This window comes from Salvelinus alpinus, chromosome 18 (genome assembly GCF_045679555.1).
Source record: "Salvelinus alpinus chromosome 18, SLU_Salpinus.1, whole genome shotgun sequence".
In the NCBI taxonomy this organism is placed as follows: domain Eukaryota; kingdom Metazoa; phylum Chordata; class Actinopteri; order Salmoniformes; family Salmonidae; genus Salvelinus; species Salvelinus alpinus.
Window position 1 is genome coordinate 44253855 of NC_092103.1, and position 27207 is coordinate 44281061.

The window sequence follows — 27207 nt, forward strand, 5'->3', positions numbered from 1 at the left end:
GGAAGTTTACATACACTTATTGAGGTTGGAGTCATTAAAACTAAATTTTCAACCACTCCACAAATTTCTTGTTAATTAATACTTTTGGCAAATTGGTTAGGATTTATGCATGACACAAGTAACTGTTTACAGACAGATTATTTCACTTATAATTCACTGTATCACAATTCCAGTGGGACAGAAGTTTACAAACACTAAATTGACTGTGCCTTTAAACAGCTTGGAAAATTCCAGATAATTATGTAATGGCTTTAGAAGCTTCTGATAGGCTAATTGACATCATTTGAGTCAATTGGAGGTGTACCTGTGGATGTATTTCAAGGCCTACCTTCAAACTCAGTGCCTCTTTGCTTGACATCATGGAAAAATCTAAAGAAATCAGCCAAGAAAAAAAAACGTAGACCTCCACAAGTCTGGTTCATCCTTGGGAGCAATTTCCAAACGCCTGACGGTACCACGTTCATCTGTACAAACAATAGTACGCAAGTATAAACACCATGGGACCACGCAGCCTTCATACCACACAGACAGTGTCACCAGCAAAGCACCCCACACCGTAACACCACCTCCTCCATGCTTTACGGTGGGAAATACAAATGCGGAAATCTGTTCACCCACACCGTGTCTCTTACGAACCAAAAATGTCCAATTTGGACTCCAGACCAAAGGACACATTTCCACCGGTCTAATGTCAATTGCTCGTGTTTCTTGGTACAAGCAAGTCTCTTCTTCTTATTGGTGTCCTTTAGTAGTGGTTTCTTTGCAGCAGTTCGACCATGAAGGCCAGATACACAGTCTCCTCTGAACAGTTGATGTTGAGATGTGTCTGTTACTTGAACTCTGTGAAGCATTTATTTGGGCTGCAATTTCTGAGGCTGGTAACTCTAATGAACTTATCCTCTGCAGCAGAGGTAACTCTGGGTCTTCCATTCCTGTGACAGTACTCATGAGAGCCAGCTTCATCATAGCGCTTGATGGTTTTTGCGACTGCACTTGAAGAAACTTTAAAACTTCTTGAAATTTTCTGTATTTACTGACCTTCATGTCTTAAAGTAATGATGGACTGTCATTTCTCTTTGCTTATTTGAGCTGTTCTTGCCATAATATGGACTTGATCTTTTACCAAATATGGCTATCTTCTGTATACCACCCCTACCTTGTCACAATACAACTGATTGGCTCAAACGCATTAAGGAAAGGAATTCCACAAATTAACTTAAGGCAGACCTGTTAATTAAAATGCATTCCAGGTGACTACCTCATGAAGCTGGTTGAGAGAATTGCAAGAGTGTCCAAAGCTGTCAAGGCAAAGGGTGGCTATTTGAAGAATCTCATATCTTTAGATTTGTTTAACACTTTTTTGGTTACTACATGATTCCATATGTGTTATTTCATAGTTTTGATGTCTTCACTATTATTCTACAATGTAGAAAATAGTAAAAATAAAGACAAACCATTGAATGAGTAGGTGTTCTAAAACTTTTGCCCAGTAGTGTAGATTACCAGTTAACTAGTAAATCAGAGATTACCAGTAAACAGAGATGACCAGTTAACAAGTAAATAGACATTACCAGTTAATAGAGATTACCAGTAAACAGAGATTACCAGTAAATGGAGACTTCCAGTAAATATAGATGACCAATTAATAGATTACTAGTAAATATAGATTACCAGTTAATACAGATTTACAGTAAATATAGATTACTAGTAAATATAGATTACCAGTTAACTGCTGTATTTTCACATATTTCCCTTCCTATGTCTCAAAACGTTGGATCCCCTTAACATTATTTTGTTCCTTTCTACCAATAACCAGTAGTGTTGTGCAAAGTGGATTTGCTCACCATGACAACTATACAGCATTACCCATCTGACTCCAAAAATAAAATGGACATAGCCATTTTTGTCACGCTGCTTCATACAGTGCCCATTGACACAGCACAGGGTGGTGTGATGGCAATTTGGTGCTCTGTGGAACATTTGGTTGCCCTCTAGCCTAAGAGTCACTTCCTGGAGAGAGAGAGTTGATCAGAGTGACATGGAGGATTTGTGGGACTGGGCATCACCCGAAAACCGCCTCAGGTGAAATGTTAGCCACTGCTCCTGGTCTACACGAGAAAAAAACACACACGCACACACACCTATATAAGTCACAGGTCGCTAGAAATTTGTTTTTCATAAATGACACCAACTGTATTTTGTTTTCATGGTCGAATTAAAAGCAAACCAATAATTTTCCTGTCTGATAGCAACAGCAAATGACACGGTATGTACAATAACTAATGTTTCAAATACCTTCTCCATATCTGGTAAATTGTATTTATTCTGCGTAAAGAGACAGTTCAGACCTTTTTAGAAATGTGTTTTCTTTTCAGATTGCTCTTGCCAATGGAATAGTCCCAAAAGTGCAAACCGTACCCATCTTGCATTACAAGGCAGGCTCAATCAAAAGCTCAAAAGTAAAATGTCAAATTCTACTTAAACCAAAGTCTGGTAGGGATAGCGAGAGGCGTTCCAGCTGGACTGTGTTGACCTCCTGTGATCCTGGCTGGGAGCATCAGCTGTGACCTCCGAATCCCCAGGGGTCTGACAATCACATAACATAGCTATCTTAAACCAAACAATAAACAACATTATATAAACAGCAACTGCTATCATTCTTTTCCTGTCAGGCGCATGAGGAGCAACTTCAAGCAAAGTGACCCTACAAAAAGCTATGGTAAATTTATTTTGAGAGGAAAAATGTTTGCAACCCTCATACAATTCAATTCCAATATGTTGTTAAAGCCACAATCTATAAAAAATGTTAATATACACATATGTAGAAGTTTTAGAAATTACTAGAAATCTAGACTGTGACTAAATAAGATCAATATTTGGACTACTCGGGTCAGTTAATCAAGGATCTGCCTGTCCACAAAATATATTAATGAGAAAAGGACAAGATAGGCCTAACACTAGTACAATAGGCAACACTTAAAACTCCAAGATATTCTGACCTGGACAACTTGCAACTTCATCAACATTGGGAGTTTATCCTCGGTGGAGGGTGGGGAGGGACGGGGGACAGATTTACTGTTGCAGCCACTTCAGGAGCCACTGAGTCATCAGCTTCGTACCGCATATTTCCTGGGCTGGAAAGTGACAGGCCGGTTTGTGTTAGAGCCCCCAGGAGCCCCATTCATTAAACATCACTTATACACCATGCCGAGAGGAGAGAGAAACCCGACACCACACCTGGCCCCATCCTCCACATCGCCTCCCATGAAAAAGGGACAGATTTGTGGTTTGCTTTAAGATGGGAGGTTGGGACTGAATATGTTGAGAAGACAGCTTGAAGCTTGCCACACAACAACTCCAGTGTATGATGGGAAGTCTCCTTTTTCTCCCCATGTGATATGGTATTTTTTATACCCTGCACCGGTGAGATCTGATGCTTACACCACATGCCCGAATTGTCCCTTGTGGATTATTAAAGTTGTATTGAATTTGAATTTAGAATGGGTGGAAAGCTCTGCTATACACTTCTAGCAGCAACGTTGCCCTGCTTTGTGTCTTCTGATCGTATCCCAGAGGCACTTCACGCCGTTCTGTTGCAGATGACGCTATAAGACACGTGGTTTAAAAAAGGGGGAGAGAAAGACGACAAAGGCAACAACATATGAGCAGAATTTATATAATGTCATTGTATTAACAACATCAACAAAATGCTGTAAAAAGTCCTACATTCCCTATGTGCCTCCCATCGGGACAGTCTGAACAAACAAGATCTGTTCAACAGACAGTGCTTCATTAATTATTTTACAGTCCATAGATACAACGCAGGAAAAACAAATTATTGTATAGGGTCACAGTAAAAAGTACAGGTAATAATTACAGTTTGTTTTGTTTGTTTTGAAATCATAAAAATCTGTCAGGTCGTACCCCTTCCTAACCCCTTCCTACCTTTGTTCACAAGAAGTAGTTTTGAGAGTTTTCTTTCAGACTCAAAAGTATGGAAATGCCTTCCTTATGTACTCGTCTTGCTCGTGTTTTTAAAAACCCTCACAGCACCTCAGCAGCACTGGCATTGATTGGTAGTGAGCCACTATTTTAAAGGTTTCAGGCACTGAATGTACTATGGCCAAAGCAGGTTTCATCATATCATTTAATTAACCCTGAATGTAATCGTTATCTATATACAAATAAAAATGTAAGGATGTTCCCTTTACATACCAATGTACAACATAAGTCTGATTAAGTTTACATCTTCATACACAGAGAAGAAGCGGGGGATTTAGTATTTTCATTGTCCTGATGGCTTCTGTTTTCACTCGAGCCATCGGTATGCATTCAACTCTCAAATGTAGAATTGATTTGTAGGCAGTGGATGAACAAGGTTTCGTTGATTGACACTGGTGTTAAAGCAACACCGTGGTCCTCTGATCCATCCAGAGTTCATGGGATTGACAATAACAGGGGGGTGAGTTGTATTCCTTCATCTCCTTCAGAATAGGGATTACAAGTCCCGCCCTTTCTTGTTTTCTATGTCTGTGTATTCCTAAAAGGACAAAGGGCAGGCAGAGAACTTTAGCTCTGATATGGCTGACGAGTGGAGACCCTTCTGTGAAGACATGGGAGTTTAGGAGGCAGCTCTTAATTATCTAGGATCAAGATGCATCTCCCTCATAGCCGCGAGAAGTAAGGGTGTCGAGGGTGCTACAGCGCCCCCTGATGAATCTAAATAAAATATATTTTTCCCACAAAATTAGTGAACTAGGCCTTTACTGTATGAGCAGAGAACAAAAAAACATCTTCCTGCGGCCTTGATCTCCCTCTCTTTTTATTTCTCATCATCTCTGACTCTTATTATATCGCTGACTGTGACACTCTTCACTCTCTCTCCATCGGCCCTCTGCTGTGAGAGTGAAGTCAGTCAGGGTCCAGACAGTGGCTCCACGGTCCGGGCTTCAGACAGTGGCTCCACGGTCCGGGCTTCAGACAGTGGCTCCACGGTCCGGGCTTCAGACAGTGGCTCCACGGTCCGGGCTTCAGACAGTGGCTCCACGGTCCGGGCTTCAGACAGTGGCTCCACGGTCCGGGCTTCAGACAGTGGCTCCACGGTCCGGGCTTCAGACAGTGGCTCCACGGTCCGGGCTTCAGACAGTGGCTCCACGGTCCAGACAGTGGCTCCAGGGTCCAGACAGTGGCTCCAGGGTCCAGACAGTGGCTCCAGGGTCCAGACAGTGGCTCCAGGGTCCAGACAGTGGCACCAGGGTCCAGACAGTGGCACCAGGGTCCAGACAGTGGCTCCAGGGTCTAGACAGTGGCTCCAGGGTCCAGACAGTGGCTCCAGGGTCCAGACAGTGGCTCCAGACAGTGGCTCCAGGGTCCAGACAGTGGCTCCAGGGTCTAGACAGTGGCTCCAGGGTCCAGACAGTGGCTCCAGGGTCTAGACAGTGGCTCCAGGGTCCAGACAGTGGCTCCAGGGTCAAGACAGTGGCTCCAGGGTCCAGACAGTGGCTCCAGGGTCTATCCTCTACTTCTTCTCCTTCTGGAAGCTGAAACTGGTGCGCCGGCTCAGTTTACGCTGCTTCTGGGCAAAGTAGTCCGCCCGCGACGTGCTGGCCCGAGACTCCAGGATGTAGTTCACCTGATAATGAAAAACAAGGGATTGTGGGAAGTGTTTCAATCACAATATGTAGAAACATATGTATACTACGCTACATAGCTTGTACAACTGGTTATTTTGTCACAGAGAAAAAAACATATTGCTGTTGAAATTTCAACTAGTCACAATTAATAAACAATTAGAAAATCCAATAGCAGGACATATCGCTTTTTCAAGTGGCATGGGAAACCAGATGACTGACAGTCAGAATGACACGCTCATGTCTCGTTACATCCAGTAGATGTCACTAAACGGGAACATATGTTACTTTAAGGAGAAACATGGACAGACGTAAGAGCAGGGACGGCGGAGGTGATGATAACGTTGATCATTTTAATGGAGGTTTAATGCCTAGACCTGAGATATAAAAAGCTAAGCCTTTGGCCTTAAAGAGAGAAGGGATACTTAAAAAAACTAGTTTTAAAGACAGAATTACCATGCCCTGTGGGATCCCCCTCATCCATGCTGTTTTATGGGTAAAGGCATAAACATGCTGTCAATAATTTCATGGCTAGTAAAATCCTTGGCATTCACATGGAAACCCTGTGCTTTGACCAAAACATTCACACTCAGTTTTTTTTTATATGGTCTGGTGTTTGGTTATAATGTGCCTCAAGGGCACAGCTGTGATGTGTGTGACTACAACTTTTATGATGACGGGAAGCGAGGGGGCCCACTCAAACGAGAGAGATGAGAGGTATGAGTTTGGATCAGATGAACATTCAAAATAGAGAATAGAGAAATATTGTTGCTGTAAATATATCAACCATTTAAAAAAAATGTAAGTACCATGTTTGTTTCCCTCACCTAATGTCCTCTCCTCATCTGCTTTATACAGAGGTATAAATATATTTATAAATATATTGCCCTTGTTTTTCGACCCCCCCAAGCCACATTGGCTTGTAGTAATGAAAGCATTATTCCCTGCAATGTGTGATCACGCTCAAGAGGAATACCCCAGGGGTCAACTCCGGGCCCACTGAAATTTCGAGATGGAATCATCAGGATAAGGACACTCATGGTTCACAACTGCCAACCCCGGTTGACATGCCTCCACCGAGCCACGCCGATGACACGCTACTTAAAGCCCTGTCCCCTGAGAGTAGGGGACTAGAGTCCTCGCAATTACACCCTACCTTCTCTGGCCTTCAACCTTCACCTTACCTGCCCTGGCCTTCAACCTTCACCCCACCTGCACTTCAACCTTCACCCCACCTAACCTGGCCTTCAACCTTCACCCAACCTGCCCTGGCCTTCAACCTTCACCCCACCTAACCTGGCCTTCAACCTTCACCCAACCTGCCCTGCCCTGGCCTTCAACTTTCACCCCACCTGCACTTCAACCTTCACCTCACCTGCTCTGGCCTTCAACCTTCACCCCACCTGCACTTCAACCTTCACCTCACCTACCCTGGCCTTCAACCTTCACCCCACCTGCTCTGGCCTTTAACCTTCACCCCACCTAACCTGGCCTTTAACCTTCACCCAACCTGCCCTGCCCTGGCCTTCAACCTTCACCCCACCTGCACTTCAACCTTCACCCCACCTAACCTGGCCTTCAACCTTCACCCAACCTGCCCTGCCCTGGCCTTCAACTTTCACCCCACCTGCACTTCAACCTTCACCTCACCTGCTCTGGCCTTCAACCTTCACCCCACCTGCACTTCAACCTTCACCTCACCTACCCTGGCCTTCAACCTTCACCCCACCTACCCTGGCCTTTAACCTTCACCTCACCTGCTCTGGCCTTTAACCTTCACCCCACCTAACCTGGCCTTTAACCTTCACCCAACCTGCCCTGCCCTGGCCTTCAACCTTCACCCCACCTGCACTTCAACCTTCACCTCACCTGCCCTGGCCTTCAACCTTCACCCCACCTAACCTGGCCTTCAACCTTCACCCCACCTGCACTTCAACCTTCACCTCACCTGCTCTGGCCTTCAACCTTCACCCCACCTACCCTGGCCTTTAACCTTCACCCAACCTGCCCTGCACTTCAACCTTCACCCCACCTGCCCTGCCCTTCAACCTTCACCGCACCTGCCCTGGCCTTCAACCTTCACCCAACCTGCCCTGGCCTTCAACCTTCACCCCACCTGCCCTTCAACCTTCACCGCACCTGCCCTGGCCTTCAACCTTCACCCAACCTGCCCTGGCCTTCAACCTTCACCCAACCTGCCCTGGCCTTCAACCTTCACCCCACCTGCCCTCCAACCTTCACCCCACCTGCCATGGCCTTCAACCTTCACCCCACCTGCCCTTCAACCTTCACCCCACCTGCCATGGCCTTCAACCTTCACCCCACCTGCCATGGCCTTCAACCTTCACCCCACCTGCACTTCAACCCACCTGCCCTGGCCTTCAACCTTCACCCCACCTGCCATGGCCTTCAACCTTCACCCCACCTGCCCTTCAACCTTCACCCCACCTGCCCTTCAACCTTCACCCCACCTGCCCTGGCCTTCAACCTTCACCCCACCTGCCATGGCCTTCAACCTTCACCCCACCTGCCATGGCCTTCAACCTTCACCCCACCTGCCCTTCAACCTTCACCCCACCTGCCCTGGCCTTCAACCTTCACCCCACCTGCCCTTCAAACTTCAACCCACCTGCCCTGGCCTTCAACCTTCACCCCACCTGCCATGGCCTTCAACCTTCACCCCACCTGCCCTTCAACCTTCAACCCACCTGCCCTGGCCTTCAACCTTCACCCCACCTGCCATGGCCTTCAACCTTCACCCCACCTGCACTTCAACCTTCACCCCACCTGCACTTCAACCTTCACCCCACCTGCCCTGCCCTGCCCTTCAACCTTCACCGCACCTGCCCTGGCCTTCAACCTTCACCCAACCTGCCCTGCCCTGGCCTTCAACCTTCACCCCACCTGCCCTTCAACCTTCACCGCACCTGCCCTGGCCTTCAACCTTCACCCAACCTGCCCTGGCCTTCAACCTTCACCCCACCTGCCCTGGCCTTCAACCTTCACCCCACCTGCCATGGCCTTCAACCTTCACCCCACCTGCCCTTCAACCTTCACCCCACCTGCCATGGCCTTCAACCTTCACCCCACCTGCCATGGCCTTCAACCTTCACCCCACCTGCACTTCAACCCACCTGCCCTGGCCTTCAACCTTCACCCCACCTGCCGGCCTTCAACCTTCACCCCACCTGCCCTTCAACCTTCACCCCACCTGCCCTGGCCTTCAACCTTCACCCCACCTGCCATGGCCTTCAACCTTCACCCCACCTGCCGGCCTTCAACCTTCACCCCACCTGCCCTTCAACCTTCACCCCACCTGCCCTGGCCTTCAACCTTCACCCCACCTGCCCTTCAAACTTCAACCCACCTGCCCTGGCCTTCAACCTTCACCCCACCTGCCATGGCCTTCAACCTTCACCCCACCTGCCCTTCAACCTTCAACCCACCTGCCATGGCCTTCAACCTTCACCCCACCTGCCATGGCCTTCAACCTTCACCCCACCTGCACTTCAACCCACCTGCCCTGGCCTTCAACCTTCACCCCACCTGCCATGGCCTTCAACCTTCACCCCACCTGCCCTTCAACCTTCACCCCACCTGCCCTTCAACCTTCACCCCACCTGCCCTGGCCTTCAACCTTCACCCCACCTGCCATGGCCTTCAACCTTCACCCCACCTGCCCTTCAACCTTCACCCCACCTGCCCTGGCCTTCAACCTTCACCCCACCTGCCCTTCAAACTTCAACCCACCTGCCCTGGCCTTCAACCTTCACCCCACCTGCCATGGCCTTCAACCTTCACCCCACCTGCCCTTCAACCTTCAACCCACCTGCCCTGGCCTTCAACCTTCACCCCACCTGCCATGGCCTTCAACCTTCACCCCACCTGCACTTCAACCTTCACCCCACCTGCACTTCAACCTTCACCCCACCTGCCCTGCCCTGCCCTTCAACCTTCACCGCACCTGCCCTGGCCTTCAACCTTCACCCAACCTGCCCTGCCCTGGCCTTCAACCTTCACCCCACCTGCCCTTCAACCTTCACCGCACCTGCCCTGGCCTTCAACCTTCACCCAACCTGCCCTGGCCTTCAACCTTCACCCCACCTGCCCTGGCCTTCAACCTTCACCCCACCTGCCATGGCCTTCAACCTTCACCCCACCTGCCCTTCAACCTTCACCCCACCTGCCATGGCCTTCAACCTTCACCCCACCTGCCATGGCCTTCAACCTTCACCCCACCTGCACTTCAACCCACCCTGCCCTGGCCTTCAACCTTCACCCCACCTGCCCTTCAACCTTCACCCCACCTGCCCTTCAACCTTCACCCCACCTGCCCTGGCCTTCAACCTTCACCCCACCTGCCATGGCCTTCAACCTTCACCCCACCTGCCCTTCAACCTTCACCCCACCTGCCCTTCAACCTTCACCCCACCTGCCCTGGCCTTCAACCTTCACCCCACCTGCCCTTCAAACTTCAACCCACCTGCCCTGGCCTTCAACCTTCACCCCACCTGCCATGGCCTTCAACCTTCACCCCACCTGCCCTTCAACCTTCAACCCACCTGCCCTGGCCTTCAACCTTCACCCCACCTGCCATGGCCTTCAACCTTCACCCCACCTGCACTTCAACCTTCACCCCACCTGCCCTGGCCTTCAGGAGATGCTTTCCCATGCTCCACTTTCAAGACTTATTACGGAAAGGTCCTTAAAAGTAAATTAATCATCATTAATGCTAATTAAAGAGAGTATCATTATCTTCCGTATTTTAATGGTTACAGTTGAATTATCATACGCCGATGTGGTAAAAATGCCTCACGGCCTTAATCTACATTTTTAATAGGATATTTCATATTTGCATCTCTGAGTGCACATACAATTAGGTTTTTAACCCTACGGGTATGTGGGAGACTGCATAATAATATAGTCAAACTGTCAATATCTGTCAATAGTGACTTGTACCCTGCAGACCTGACTTTGTAAAGTAGATGAAGTGGCTGCTAAAACAACATATTTCCATGTGATACGGAGGCAAACGGGTACATGGACCCACCCTATTACTCACCTTAAGCACGATCTCATTGACAGTAGCAGCATCAGACTCAAAGTACAGGGGCTTGTAGTCGTGGTTGCTGAGGTATGTGAGCTTGAATATTGCATGACCTGCAACACAAGGAGGAAGAGGAAGTTAAATACAAGACAGTAAAACAAGGAATTTACACAAACCAAGAGACTGTGAAATCATTGTCCCCACAGCTGGGATAAGGCTCACCTTTATATTACAGTCAAGGGACAGGGCCTAGACCTTTATATAAGTATTCAGACACCTTGACTTTGTCCACATTTTGTTACGTTATTCTAAAATGGATTCAATTGTTTTTCCTCCCATAATGACAAAGCAAAAACAGTTTTTATTTTTTTTATTTTTTTGCAAATGTATTAAAAATCAAATATTTAAATATCACATTTAAATAGGTATTCAGACCTTTTACTCAGTACTTTGTTGAAGCACCTTTGGCAGCGATTACAGCCTTGAATCTTCTTGGGTATGACGCTACATGCTTGGCACACCTGTATTTGGGGAGGTTCTCCCATTCTTCTCTGCAGAATCTGTCAAGCTCTTTCAGGTTGAATGGGGAGAGCCACTGCACAGCTATTTTCAGGTCTCTCCAGAAATGCTAGATCGGGTTCAAGTCCGGGGATGGCTGAGCCACTCAAGGAGAGTGAGACTTGTCCCGAAGCCACTCCTGCGTTGTCTTGGCTGTGTGCTTAGGGTCGTTGTCCAGTTGGAAGGTGAACTACCCCAGTCTGAGATCCTCAGCGCTCTGGAGCAGGTTTTCATCAAGGATCATTCATCTTTCCCTGGATCATGACTAGTCTCCCAGTCCCTGACGCTAAAAAACATCCCCACAGCACGATGCTGCCACCACCATGCTTCACCGTAGGGATGGTGCCAAGTTTCCTCCAGACGTGACACTTGACATTCAGGCTAAAGAGTTCAATCTTGGTTTCATCAGACCAGAGAATCTTGTTTCATGATCTGAGAGTCCCTTGGGTGCCTTTTAGCAAACTTCAAGAGGTCTGTCATGTGCCTTTTATTAAGGAGTGGCTTCCGTCTGGCCACTCTACCATAAAAGGCCTGATTGGTGGAGGGCTGCAGAGATGATTGTTCTTCTGGAAGGTTCTCCCTCGACACGATCGTGTCTCGGCGCTCAAAGGACAATTCCTTCCACCTCATGTCTTGGTTTTTGCTCTGACATGTACTGTCAATTGTGGGACCTTATATAGACAGGTGTGCCTTTTCCAAATCATGTCCAATCAATTGAATTTACCACAGGTGGACTCCAATCAAGTTGTAGAAACATCTCATGGATGATCAATGGAAACATTATGCACCTGAGCTCAATTTCGAGTCTCATGACAAAGGGTCTGAAACCTTATGTAAAGGTAATTCTGTTCTAAAAAAAACGTTTTTGCTTTTTCTTTATGGGGTATTGTGATGTCACTATGGGGTATTGTGTGTAGATTGATGAGGAAACATTTTTATTTAATCCATTTTAGAATAAAGCTGTAACGTAACAAAATGTGGAAAAAGTCAAGGGGTCTGTACACTTTCCGAACGCAATGTGTCACTAGAGAGTGGACGCTGCTGTTCACTTGAATTAGAACGCCATGTTTTTAAATCGTTATAGTTACCGTCCTGGTTTCAGACAATAAAGAACATTTTCATTTTGTAGAGGCTATCCCTGAGGTAAATTGATTGGGTGTCTGTGTGTGTCCGCACCCAGACCTGGTTAAATAAAGGTGAAATAAAAATAAGAAACATGAGAAAGGCCTACGCGTTGTTTTTTGTGTGTACCAAAAGTTTATGGCAAATTCTTTGGTTATAATGAAGAAAAAGACCTCGAGAACCTCAAATGTGATCTATTACAAGATGTATGTTTATTGTCTTTTGTGAAGTTTATAAATTAGGCTACACTTTCAATGTTTATTTCAAAACAAGTTGCTGAAAATTACATTATTACTTTGATCAGTGTATATATTGCATATTTCTACTTTGCGTAGCTAGCCTATAAATTCTAGCTACATCATCATGAAGATAATGACATTCATATCCATAATTAGGCTTTCCGAATGCACTGTATTACAGTCAAGGGACAGGGCCTAGACCTTTATATTACAGCCAAGGGACAGGGCCTAGACCTTTATATTACAGTCAAGGGACAGGGCCTAGACCTTTATATTACAGTCAAGGGACAGGGCCTAGACCTTTATATTACAGTCAAGGGACAGGGCCTAGACTGTGGGAGCACCACAGAATACCACGTCTATTAATGGGAAAAGTGCTTTTAGTCAAATAAAAGCCAAGGTGAAGCAGTAAACCCCCAAGGTGAAGCAGTAAACCCCCAAGGTGAAGCAGTAAACCCCCAAGGTGAAGCAGTAAACCCCCAAGGTGAAGCAGTAAACCCCCAAGGTGAAGCAGTAAACCCCCAACGTGAAGCAGTAAACCCCCAACGTGAAGCAGTAAACCCAACGCACAAATCAATAACATCTACTGGTAGTTCAATGTGCGTATGAGAAAAAAAAAAAAAAAAGGGGATGACTACACACAGTACTGTACACACAAACATCAGATTCTACTACACACAGTACTGTACACACAAACATCAGATTCTACTACACACAGTACTGTACACACAAACATCAGATTCTACTACACACAGTACTGTACACACAAACATCAGATTCTACTACACACAGTACTGTACACACAAACATCAGATTCTACTACACACAGTACTGTACACACAAACATCAGATTCTACTACACACAGTACTGTACACACAAACATCAGATTCTACTACACACAGTACTGTACACACAAACATCAGATTCTACTACACACAGTACTGTACACACAAACATCAGATTCTACTACACACAGTACTGTACACACAAACATCAGATTCTACTACACACAGTACTGTACACACAAACATCAGATTCTACTACACACAGTACTGTACACACAAACATCAGATTCTACTACACACAGTACTGTACACACAAACATCAGATTCTACTACACACAGTACTGTACACACAAACATCAGATTCTACTACACACGGTGTCCAAGAGTGAACGGTAGAAGTTCCTCATTTAAGGAACATCACCATGGTAATGCTTTCATGCTATGTCGTTACTGATTGATGGAGGGGGGGGGGGGGGGGTGGGGGGGGGGGTGGGGGGGGGGGCTTTTAATTCAGCTTCCTTGAGCATCTCTGTGCAATCTACAACAATGAAAGTTTACATCAACTGAGTGAATTCTGTTGGATGTTCTCCTGCTTGGCTACGTTACCTCGTCTCTACCCCTCCCTTGTCTTTTGGTCTCTCCTGTAGGCGTTTCTGATTTCGTGGCTAACCTTGTGCTCTGAACAACCCATTCATTACTGTTAATGCATTGCCATCTCATGTAAATCAACCAGGGGGCTCAATAAGCAAGTGAAGGCTAACATATGCAGATGTACAATTCCCAAAAGTATCACCCCCCCAACTCCATATATCTGAGAGTCTAGCCAATTAGCCACAATCAATTCTGGGGGATTTAAGTGGCTGGTATTAATTCATTTTTCTGCCCGCAACTTTCCTCAAAAAGAGGTCTGGTCTACGAAGAACAGGACACTAGAATCATGCATCTTGGGCAATAAAAATCTGTGCAAAGACAGCATGTCAAAGCTGGGGAAAAATGGCTCTTGCTAATGGATTCTCAACAGAAAATAGCTTTTAAGTAATCAATCTTTTTGTTTTTTTTATTCAAGAAAAAAACAAATTTTTCTCATTAAAGGAGCTGGGTGTCACGGCCTCTTTGTGGCTATATGGCGTAATGAAGACGGCATTACCATTGATCACAATTATAAGGGCTCATGCTGATATCCCGTCGATTACCACACCACTTCCTTGTTTCACTAACAAATACGTAAACAGATTAATTTCAACTCCCTTGCAAGCCACTCTGAAATACACATTTTTAATTATACCCAAGATAGGAAAAAGAACGATTAACATACACTGAACAAAAATATAAATGCACCATGCAACAATTTAAACAATTTCAAAGTTCATATTAGGAAATCGGTCAATTTGAATAAATTCATTAGGCCCTAATCTATGGCTTTCACGTGACTGGGCAGGGGCGCAGCCATGGGTGGGACTGGGAGGACATAGGCCCACCCACTTGGGAGCTATGCCCAACCAATCAGAATTCATTTTTCCCCACAAAAGGGCTTTTTTTTACAGACAGAAATACTCCTCAGTTTCATCAACTGTCCAGGTGGCTGGTCTCAGACGATCCCGCAGGTGGAAGGATGCGTAGGTCCTGGGCTGTCGTGGTTACACGTGGTTTGTGGTTGTGAGGCTGGTTGGACTTACTGACAGATTCTAAGGTGGCTTATGGTAGAGAAATTAACATTCACATTTCTGGCAACAGCTATGGAGAACATTCCTGCAGCCAGCATGCCAATTGGACGCTCCCTCAAAACTTGAGACATCTGTGGCATTGTGTTGTGTGACAAAACTGCACATTTTAGAATGGCCGTTTATTGTCCCCAGCACAAGGTTCATCTGTGTAATGACCGTGCTGTTTAATCAGTTTCTTGATATGCAACACCTGTCAGGTGGATGGACTATCTTGGTAAAGATAAGCTTTCTGTGCGTATAGAACATTTCTGGGATCTTTTATTTCAGCTCATGAAACATGGGACCAACACTTTACATGTTGCGTTTATATTTTTGTTCAGTATAGTAATCATTTCAATAATTTTATCCTTTTAAGACGCATTTAGAAATGATACTTCTCATTGTGAGAAGCGTGGTCGACCCCCACGCGTCAAAGAGATGTCAAGAGGTTAATCTGTAACTATTGAGGATTATTCTAGTCAGGCATCAAAGAGATGTCAAGTGGTTAATCTGTATCAGCCTCAATGCCATTGGTAGACACTGCATGTAGTGTTCGCACATCGCTATGTCCCAACACCAGAATCTCTTCTATATAAAAAGGAAAGTGACTCAGCCTCCTATCAGACACCAGTACTCTACCAGAGACTATTATCTAGCGGAACCGGCGACGTGGAACAAATGTCTCGCCCAAAGTGAGGAAGGCAGTGCAGGGAGGAAGACAATGGAGGAGGCGCGCTGTGGCTTTCTTCCCTCGACGTGTGTCTGCAGACAGGAGCAAGGCCTTCATTAACTCTGACACCGGCTCTTAAGTATCCCTTTATTTGAGGGGTAAGAATAGAGACTTACGTATCCCTTCATTAGAGGGGCTGTTCATTGACTACAGCTCAGCATTCAACACTATAGTACCCTCCAAACTCATCTTTAAGCTTGAGACCCTGAGTCTCGACCACGCCCTGTGCAACTGGGTCCTGGACTTTCTGGCCGGCCGCGCCCAGGTGGTGAGGGTAGGAAACAACATCTCCACCCCGCTGATCCTCAACACTGGAGCCCCACAAGGGTGCGTTCTCAGCCCTCTCCTGTAGTCCCTGTTCACTCATGACTATGTCGCCATGCACGCCTCCAACTCAATCATCAAGTTTGCAGACGACACTACAGTGGTAGGCTTGATTACCAACAACAACGAGACAGCCTACAGGGAGGTGGTGAGGGCCCTCGGAGATTGGTGGACTTCAGGAAACAGCCGAGAGAGCTCCCCCATATCCACCGACGGGACAGTAGTGGAGAAGGTGGAAAGTAGAGGTCGACCGATTAATCGGCATGGCTAACAATGGGTAATCGGCTTTTTTGGACGCCGATTATGGTCGATTACATTGCAATCCACGAGGAGACTGCGTGGCAGGCTGACCACCTGTTACGCGAGTGCAGCATCAGAAGGACCTTGTGGCTGCAAGGAGACAAGGTAAGTTGCTAGCTAGCATTAAACGTATCTTATAAAAAACTATCAATCTTCACATAATCACTAGATAATTAACACATGGTTGATGATATTACTAGGTTAACTAGCTTGTCCTGAGTTGCATATAATCAATGCGGTGCCTGTTAATTTATCATCAAATCACAGCCTACTTCAACTTCGCCAAACAGGTGATGATTTAACAAAAGCGCATTCGCAAAAAAACACAATCGTTGCACAAATGTACCTCACCATAAACATCAATGCCTTTCTTAAAATCAATACACAGAAGTATATTTCTTGAAACCTGCATATTTAGTTAAAATAATGTTAGTACAATATTAACTTGGGAAATTATGTCACGTCTCTAGCGTTCAGTGCAAGCAGAGTCAGGGTATATGCAGCAGTTTGGGCCACCTGGCTCATTGCGTACTGTGTGAAGACCATTCCTAACAAAGACCGTAATTAATTTACCAGAATTGTACATAATTATGACATAACATTTAAGGTTTTGCAATGTAACAGCAATATTTAGACTTAGTGTTGCCACCCGTTCGATAAAATATTCACTGAAAGAACAAACATTTTGTTTTCGAAATGATAGTTTCCGGATTTGACCATATTAATGAACTAAGGCTTGTATTTCTGTGTGTTTATTATATTATAATTAAGTCTATGATTTGATATTTGATAGAGCAGTCTGACTGAGCGGTGGTAGGGAGCAGCAGGCTTGTTAGCATTCATTAAAACAGCACTTTACTGCGTTTGCCAGCAGCTCTCAGCAATGCTTGAAGCACAGCGCTGTTTATGACTTCAAGCCTATCAACTCCCGAGATTAGGCTGGCAATACTATAGTGCCTATAAGAACATACAATAGTCAAAGGTATATGAAATGCAAATGGTTTAGAGAGAAATAGTTGACGCGTCATAAATCCTATAATATCTACAACCTAAAATTTCCTAACTGGGAATATTGAAGACTCATGTTAAAAGGAACCACCAGCTGTCATATGTTCTCATGTTCTGAGCAAGGAACTTAAACGTTAGCTTTTTTACACCGCACATATTGCACTTTTACTTTCTTCCCCAACACTGTGTTTTTGCATTATTTAAACCAAATTGAACATGTTTCATTATTTATTTGAGACTAAATTGATTTTATTTATATTAAGTTAAAATAAAAGTGTACATTGTTCATTCAGTATTGTTGTAATTGTCATTATTACAAATATATATATAAAAATCTGCCGATTAATCGGTATCGGCTTTTTTTGGTCCTCCAATAATCAGTATCGGTGTTAAAAAATCATATTCGGTCGACCTCTAGTGGAAAGTTTAAAGTTCCTCGGCGTACACATCATGGGCAAACTGAAATGGTCCACCCACACAGACAGCGTGGTGAAGAAGGTGCAACAGCGCCTCATAAACCTCAGGAGGCTTAAGAAATGTGGCTTGTCACCTAAAACCCTCACAAACTTTTACAGATGCACAATTGAGAGCATCCTGTCGGGCTGTATAACCGCCTGGTACGGCAACTGCACCGCCCTCAACGGCAAGGCTCTCCAGAGGGTAGTGCAGTCTGCACAACGCATCACTGGTGGCAAACTACCTGCCCTCCAGGACACCTACACCACCCGATGTCACAGGAAGGCCAAAAAGATAATCAAGGACAACAACCACCCGAGCAGCTGCCTGTTCACCCCACTATCATCTAGAAGGTGAGGTCAGTACAGGTGCATCAAAGCTGGGACAGAGTCCCCGAAAAACAGCTTCTATCTTTAAGGTCATCAGACTGTTAAAACAGCCATCACTAACATAGAGAGGCTGCTGCCAACATACAGACTCAAATTACTGGCCACTTAAATAAATGGATTTAATAAAGGTATCCCTCGTCACTTTAAATAATCCCACTTTAATAATGTCTACATATCCTACATTACTCATCTCATATGTATATACTGTATTCTATTCTATACCATCTACTGCATCTTGCCTATGCCGCACAGCCATCGCTCATCCATATATTTATATGTACATATTCTTATTCCATCCCCTTACATTTGTGTGTATGGTAGTCGTTGTGAATTTGTTAGATATTACTGCACTGCCGGAACTAGAAGTACAAGCATTTCTCTACACTCGCATTAACATCTGCTAACCACGTGTATGTGACCAATACAATTTGATTAGAACAATATAGACTCTTTTGTATCCCTTCATTAGGGGTGTAAGAATAGAGACTTATGTATCCCTTCATTAGGGGGGTAAGAATAGAGACGTATGTATCCCTTCATTAGGGGGGTAAGAATAGAGACTTATGTATCCCTTCATTAGGGGGGTAAGAATAGAGACTTATGTATCCCTTCATTAGGGGGGTAAGAATAGAGACTTATGTATCCCTTCATTGGGGGGGGGGGTAAGAATAGAGACTTATGTATCCCTTCATTGGAGTAATATTCTTAGATCAGAATGACAGCAGACTGTACTTCTATCTAAGATTAACTCTGACCGGCAAGAAGAGAGTCTGGTTCCAAAGAGTGGGTCGCTAAGCCGTAACTGACGCAGCCGTGTGGAAAATTTGTAGGAGTGTGTCATGACACTATTCTGCACCCCCCTTAGTTCCTATCCTATCACAAATCAGTCAATTTTACCACAGAACTAACTCCTTTATACTTGCTAAATTCAACGCAGGAAAACTGAAATCTGTTTTACCTAATTTTGTGCAATTAGAGGGGTAAAAAAAAATCGAAATGACTTTTACTCCACATGCAGAGACTTATAAAAAGCAAAAACACACAAAGTACCAGCGACGTGCTTAATTTGGATGTGGTCCGATGAAGCGTAACATAAACCCACAGGACTGTTTTGCTAGCACTTCCTGGAATATGTTCCAGGATTAATCTGATAACAATGAGGAGTATTTACCTTAATAACATGTATTGTTCATTTACCACATCAGTCACCAGCTTCATTAATAAGTGCATCGTCGTCCCCACAGTGACCGTACGTACATATCCCAACCAGAAGCCATGGATTACAGGCAACATCCGCACTGAGCTAAAGGTTAGAGCTGCCACTTTCAAGGAGCGAAACACTAACCCAAACGCTTATAAGAAATCCCGCTACGCCCTCCGACGAACCATCAAACAGGCAAAGCTCAACACAGGACTAAGATCGAATCCTGCTACACCGGCTCTGACGCTCGTCAGACGTGTCAGGGCTTGCAAACTATCATGGATTACAAAAGGAAACCCAGTGACACAAGCCTACCAGACGAGCAAAATGCCTTCTATGCTCGCTTCGAGGCAAGGAACACTGAGCCATGCGTGAGAACACCAGCTGTTCAGGACGACTGTGTGATCACGCTCTCCGTAGCCGCTGTAAGACCTTTAAACAGGTTAACATTCACAAGGCCGCAGACAGATTACCACTATGCGTACTTAGATCATGCGATGATCTGGATCCTGGACTTCCTAACGGGCCGCCCCCATGTGATGAGGGTAGGCAGCACACATCCGCCACAACACATCCTCAACACGGGGCCCCTCAGGGGTGGGTGCTGAGTGCTGTCCTGTACTCCCTGTTGACCTAGGACTGCGTGGCTGGCGCACGACTCTCAAAATCATGATTGAGTTTGCCGACAACGCGACGATGGTCGGCCTGATCACCGATGAGACAGCCTATAGGGAGGAGGTCAGAGACCATGTGGTGCCAGGATAACAACCTCTCTCTAAACATTAGCAAGACAAAGGAGCTGACCGTGAATTACAGGAAACGGAGGGCCGAGCACGCCCCCATTCATAGGGCTGTAGTGGAGTGGTTTGAGAGCTTCAAGTTCTTCAGTGTCCACATCACTAAGGACCTATCATGGTCCAAACACACCAACACAGTCATGAAGAGGGCACGACATCCACCTGTTCCCCTCAGAAGGTTGAATATATCTGGCAGGGCCCTCAGATCCTCAAAAAGTTCTACAGCTGAGCATATTGACTGGCTGCATCACCGCTTGGTATGGCAAGTGCTTGGCATCTGACCGCAAGGTGCTACAGAGGGTAGTGTATACGGCCTAGTACAACACTGGGGCCGAGCTCCCGGTCATCCAGAACCTCTATACCAGGCGATGTCAGAGGAAGGCCCAAAAAATTGACAAAGACTCGTTCAAAGGCACTTAAATATTTAGACTTGCCCGTTCACCCTCTGAATGGCACACATACACAATCTATGTCTCAAGGCTTAAAATCCTTCTTTAACCTGTCTCCTCCCCTTCATCTACACTGATGAAGTGGATTTAAAAAGTATTCCGAAATGCATTTGGGGAATTTGTTCAGTTAAAATCAACTGGCACTGCGTGAAAATATACTATAAAGTGGCGACGACTCCATATAAAACTGGACATGGCTATGCTTCTGGTGTCTTTTATCACAAACCTAATCAAACCTGCACGAGACCTTAGTTGCACTCTTATTCCCCAGAGGCTCTGGAGTACCTCAGGGCTCAAAACCAAGACCTCCTGAAATGACCCAGGATATCTCCGCCTCCCTCCCCCTTCTACTCCCCCTCCCTGGAGAGGGACCCAGGCGGTCGACCCCCCCCCCCCCCCCCATTTTGAGGAGCAGTTGATGAATAGATCAGAGGAGCGATGAGCACCTCTTGCGACGCTCGCCAACCGCGACTCCCTTTCACCGTCTGCACCTCATTAATCACGCTATTGTCTGATTTGAAAGGCAAGCCATGTAAGTGTCATATCCACTCAAAGCCGAGGAGAGGCCTAGCCGAGGGGATGCGTACACCATCCAAATAGACAAAATCTTCAATATAAACCAGACATAGGTCCTTAGTTACTAAAAGGTCTAGGGATTGGTTCGTTAATGAGCCGAGGTAAAGCTGTACCATCTAATTGGGCAAAATAAGCTGTCAGAATTTATTTTTCATTTAATAGGTTAAAGTGGGGAAAAATATATAAATATTATTCAATTTCTGCACTTTATTTTTTATAACTACGATTGCATAGCACCAGGCCAAATGTCCACAGCATAAACTGGTGTTGATAACATGCTTTCTGCCGTACTTGTGGACTGGGAAAAAAACAAAAAAACAGAATGTCATATTTGTACTTCCCTGCAGGCGAAATAGGCTATCCTTGTCAGGTGCCACAGGGTGCACACAAAAACATATGCACGGGTTACGTTTGTCAAGAGACTTGGAGGAAAAAAAGTGATTGAGTGGGGTGGGCAGCGGAGGTGGGGGGGGGGGGGGCTGGCTGCTTGTTTGGTGTGATACTGATTATGGGAACATGATACTTTTGGGGTCTTTCATAGCCACACATGCTTCCCATTTAAAGTCAATAACTCCATTCTTCCCCCCTGCTTGGCGATGTGACAGTGAACGCTTGTCCCAAGTTCAAGGTTCATTGTAATCATTTACACACTCCCTCCCCTGCAAAACCCCCTTTTCAAATGAAGAGAAAAGTCTACTTTGGTCACTGCTGTTCTCGTCCATCCGTCCCCGTCCCCCCACATGTGCACACACACACATACCCAACCACCCCCCACACACACACACACAGACCCAACCCCCTCACACACACACACCCCCAACCCCCCACACACACCCAACCCAACACACACACACCTGGAGCAGGTCATGACCACACTGGAAACCCCTTCATGTACTGGAGCAGGCCATGACCATACTGGAAACCCCTTCATGTCCTGGAGCAGGTCATGATCACACTGGAAACCCCTTCATGTCCTGGAGCAGGTCATGACCATACTGGAAACCCCTTCATGTCCTGGAGCAGGTCATGATCACACTGGAAACCCCTTCATGTCCTGGAGCAGGTCATGATCACACTGGAAACCCCTTCATGTCCTGGAGCAGGCCATGATCACACTGGAAACCCCTTCATGTCCTGGAGCAGGCCATGATCACACTGGAAACCCCTTCATGTCCTGAAGCAGGCCATGATCACACTGGAAACCCCTTCATGTCCTGGAGCAGGCCATGATCACACTGGAAACCCTTCATGTACTGGAGCAGGCCATGATCACACTGGAAACCCCTTCATGTCCTGAAGCAGGCCATGATCACACTGGAAACCCCTTCATGTCCTGGAGCAGGCCATGATCACACTGGGAAACCCCTTCATGTACTGGAGCAGGCCATGATCACACTGGAAACCCTTCATGTACTGGAGCAGGTCATGATCACACTGGAAACCCTTCATGTACTGGAGCAGGCCATGATCACACTGGAAACCCCTTCATGTACTGGAGCAGGTCATGATCACACTGGAAACCCCTTCATGTCCTGGAGCAGGCCATGATCACACTGGAAACCCCTTCATGTACTGGAGCAGGTCATGATCACACTGGAAACCCCTTCATGTACTGGAGCAGGCCATGATCACACTGGAAACCCCTTCATGTACTGGAGCAGGTCATGATCACACTGGAAACCCCTTCATGTCCTGGAGCAGGTCATGATTACACTGGAAACCCCTTCATGTACTGGAGCAGGTCATGATCACACTGGAAACCCCTTCATGTCCTGGAGCAGGTCATGATCACACTGGGAAACACCTTCATGTACTGGAGCAGGTCATGATCACACTGGAAACCATTAATGTCCTGGAGCAGGTCATGATCACACTGGAAACCCCTTCATGTACTGGAGCAGGCCATGATCACACTGGAAACCCTTCATGTACTGGAGCAGGTCATGATCACACTGGAAACCCCTTCATGTACTGGAGCAGGCCATGATCACACTGGAAACCCCTTCATGTACTGGAGCAGGTCATGATCACACTGGAAACCCCTTCATGTCCTGGAGCAGGTCATGATCACACTGGAAACACCTTCATGTACTGGAGCAGGCCATGATCACACTGGAAACCCCTTCATGTACTGGAGCAGGTCATGATCACACTGGAAACCCCTTCATGTCCTGGAGCAGGTCATGATTACACTGGAAACCCCTTCATGTACTGGAGCAGGTCATGATCACACTGGAAACCCCTTCATGTCCTGGAGCAGGTCATGATCACACTGGGAAACCCTTCATGTACTGGAGCAGGTCATGATCACACTGGAAACCCCTTCATGTCCTGGAGCAGGTCATGATCACACTGGAAACACCTTCATGTACTGGAGCAGGCCATGATCACACTGGAAACCCCTTCATGTCCTGGAGCAGGTCATGATCACACTGGAAACACCTTCATGTACTGGAGCAGGTCATGATCACACTGGAAACCCCTTCATGTACTGGAGCAGGTCATGATCACACTGGGAAACCCTTCATGTACTGGAGCAGGTCATGATCACACTGGAAACCCTTCATGTCCTGGAGCAGGTCATGACCATACTGGAAACCCCTTCATGTACTGGAGCAGGCCATGATCACACTGGAAAAAGTCTTAAAGCTACAATGTCACTTTTTGGGTGACCTGATAAATTCACATAGAAATGTGTGTTATAGATCTGTCATTCTCGTTGACAGCAAGTCTAAGAAGTGGTAGATCTGTTACATGTGCGCTATTTCTAGGCTTCCCGCTCTTAAGTTTATTTTTTACGGTTTCGTACACAAGCTTTAAACAGTTAAAAACACAATATTTGTGGTTCTGGAAAATATATTTCACAGTGGTTTAGATGCTACAATGACTCTCTACACTATACATTGTTTGTTTTGTCACATAAACTGAAATTAAGCAAACTATTAGAATTCATAGCAACCAGGAAATGGATGAGTGATTTCTGCAGTAGTGCACATATAAAGTTGATTCCTGAATGTAAATGCTGTCTTGCAGTGGCATGATTTTATTTGTCTGGGGAAAAAAATCAGCCACGCCAATAATTTTTTCAGAATAGTACGTTAAGAATCAGGTTACAAGGACGTTTACCAACATATCAGGCGTTAGGCCAGACTATTTTACGAGGGTGCCATAATTAAAGTGCAAATGTACGGACATCGAGCCCATACCAAGTCAAACAAAGCATGAGTCAAACATAATATATAAAGACACCAAAGAGATCCGATATACCATGAAACACAGCACAAAGCACATGCTGCAGATACATTTTCTGACCGGTGAGTGAACGTGACACAAAGACTCCTTTACTACACTGTTCCCCACGGAACTCAAAGAGAAAACCTAACAGATCCTCAAAAAGTTCTACAGCTGCACCATCGAGAGCATCCTGTCCGATTGCATCACCGCCTGGTATGGCAACGGCTCGGCATCTGACCGTAAGGCACTACAGAGGGTAGTGCGTACAGCCCAGTCATCACTGGGACCAAGCTTCCTGCCATCCAGGACCTCTATACCAGGCAGTGTCAGAGGAAGGCCCTAAAAATTATCAAAGACTCCAGCCACCCTAGTCATAGACTGTTCACTCTGCTCCCGCACGGCAAACGGTACCGGAGTGCCAAGTCTAGGTCCAAAAGGCTCCTTAACAGCTTCTACCCCTAAGCCATAAGACTGCTGAACAAATAATCAAAATGGCCACCAGGACTATTTACATTGACCCCCTCCATTTGTGTTTACACTGCTGCTACTCGTTTATTATCCATGCATAGTCACTTCACCCCCACCTACATGTACAAATCACCTCTGACCTGTACCCACGCACACTGAATCGATACCGGTACCCCCTGTATATAGCCTCGTTATTGTTATTTTATTGTGTTCTTTTTTTATAATATTTTCTTAACTCTTTCTTGAACTGCACTGTTGGTTAAGGATTTGTGCTGTAAGTAAACATTTCACGGCAAGGTCTACACCTGTATTCGACGCATGTGACAAAGTTTGATTTGATTTTGATTCGATGACGTAGAAAACCTGCAGAACTCTATCCATCGCATCGCCTTGCAAACAGGCACTGGTTAGCCACGAAGCAAACATGTCAAGGACACGACAACACAACCAAATTAGTGGATTACGTAACAAAAATATGTCACAGAGGCAATGAAAGAGACACTGTGACAACTGCAGTTCTAACTTCCACTCAGTGGAGGTGTCGAAAAGCAGCATTCCCCCCTCTCCCCTTCTCATCCCCCCTTCTCCTTCTCCCTTCTCATCCCCCCTTCTCCTTCTCCTTCTCATCTCCCTTCTCCTTCTCATCCCCCCTTCTCCTTCTCCTTCTCCCTTCTCATCCCCCCTTCTCCTTCTCATCCCCCCTTCTCATCCCCCTTCTCCTTCTCCTTCTCCCTTCTCCTTCTCCTTCTCCCTTCTCCTTCTCTTTCTCCCTTCTCCTTCTCCTACTCCCTTCTCCTTCTCCCTTCTCCCTTCTCCTTCTCCTTCTCCCTTCTCCTTCTCCTTCTCCCTTCTCCTTCTCCCTTCTCCTTCTCCCTTCTCCTTCTCCCTTCTCATCCCCCCTTCTCCTTCTCCTTCTCATCCCCCCTTCTCCTTCTCCCTTCTCCTCTCCCCCCTCCTTCTCCTTCCCCCCTCCTCCTTCCCCTCTTCTCCTTCCCACTCATCCCCCTTTCACTCCTGCATTAGCCGGACTTCATTAATCTTCGTGCAGTCTTCTTTACCTAGTCATGTAGAACCGCTCGATAGAGAGAGAGAGAGAGAGAGAGCGAGAGAGAGAGAGAGAGAGAGAGAGAGCTGGGCCCCTGTGCCAATTACCAGGTCAACGGAGTGTTGAGCCCCAGCGACGCAGAGGAATGAGCTCTTAGAGGGAGACGCGGGTTAGCCGGGGGAGACGCGGGTTACCCGGGGGAGACGCGGGTTAGCCGGGGGAGACGCGGGTTAGCCGGGGGAGACGCGGGTTAGCCGGGGGAGACGCGGGTTAGCCGGGGGAGACGCGGGTTAGCCGGGGGAGACGCGGGTTAGCCGGGGGAGACGTGGGTTTAGCCGAGGGAGACGTGGGTTTAGCCGAGGGAGACGTGGGTTTAGCCGAGGGAGACGTGGGTTTAGCCGAGGGAGACGTGGGTTTAGCCGAGGGAGACGTGGGTTAGCCGGGGCCGATATCGGTGGACACGGGTGGGAGAAGAGAAGAGGTAAGCAGGGGACGTGGGAGGGAGAGGATAGGTCCTTAGGGGTGGATGCTGTCTATGTGAGGAAAATGGTGGAATAGGTAGTGGAATGAGTTGCGTGATATAGTTGAATGTACAATGATCTTTTTATCACACCCTCCAATAGACTAAAGGGACTGGAGTAGTGAGGAGACGACGACGACACACCATAATACAGAGAGACGACGACACACCATAATACAGAGAGACGACGACACACCATAATACAGAGAGACGACGACACACCATAATACAGAGAGACGACGACACACCATAATACAGAGAGACGACGACACACCATAATACAGAGAGACGACGACACACCATAATACAGAGAGACGACGACACACCATAATACAGAGAGACGACGACACACCATAATACAGAGAGACGACACACCATAATACAGAGAGACAACGACACACCATAATACAGAGAGACGACGACACACCATAATACAGAGAGACAACGACACACCATAATACAGAGAGACAACGACACACCATAATACAGAGAGACAACGACACACCATAATACAGAGAGACGACGACACACCATAATACAGAGAGACAACGACACACCATAATACAGAGAGACGACGACACACCATAATACAGAGAGACGACGACACACCATAATACAGAGAGAC

The 27207-nt window shown here is 46.4% G+C and overlaps 1 protein-coding gene across 4 annotated transcripts in view; it reads right to left on the minus strand.

Annotated features, from left to right (window-relative positions):
* Window positions 1–3656: 3656 nt before the first annotated feature.
* The window catches only part of mapkap1 (MAPK associated protein 1), a 122481-nt gene continuing 98930 nt past the window's right edge, over window positions 3657–27207 (minus strand). For all 4 annotated transcript variants that reach the window (XM_071351422.1, XM_071351420.1, XM_071351423.1 and 1 more), the window contains 2 exons: window positions 10693–10790; window positions 3657–5632 (listed from right to left, as the gene is read on the minus strand). In XM_071351422.1, the coding sequence (XP_071207523.1) occupies window positions 5519–5632; window positions 10693–10790 (212 nt within the window). In that variant the 3' untranslated portion in view covers window positions 3657–5518. The remainder of the gene's footprint in view (window positions 5633–10692; window positions 10791–27207) is intronic.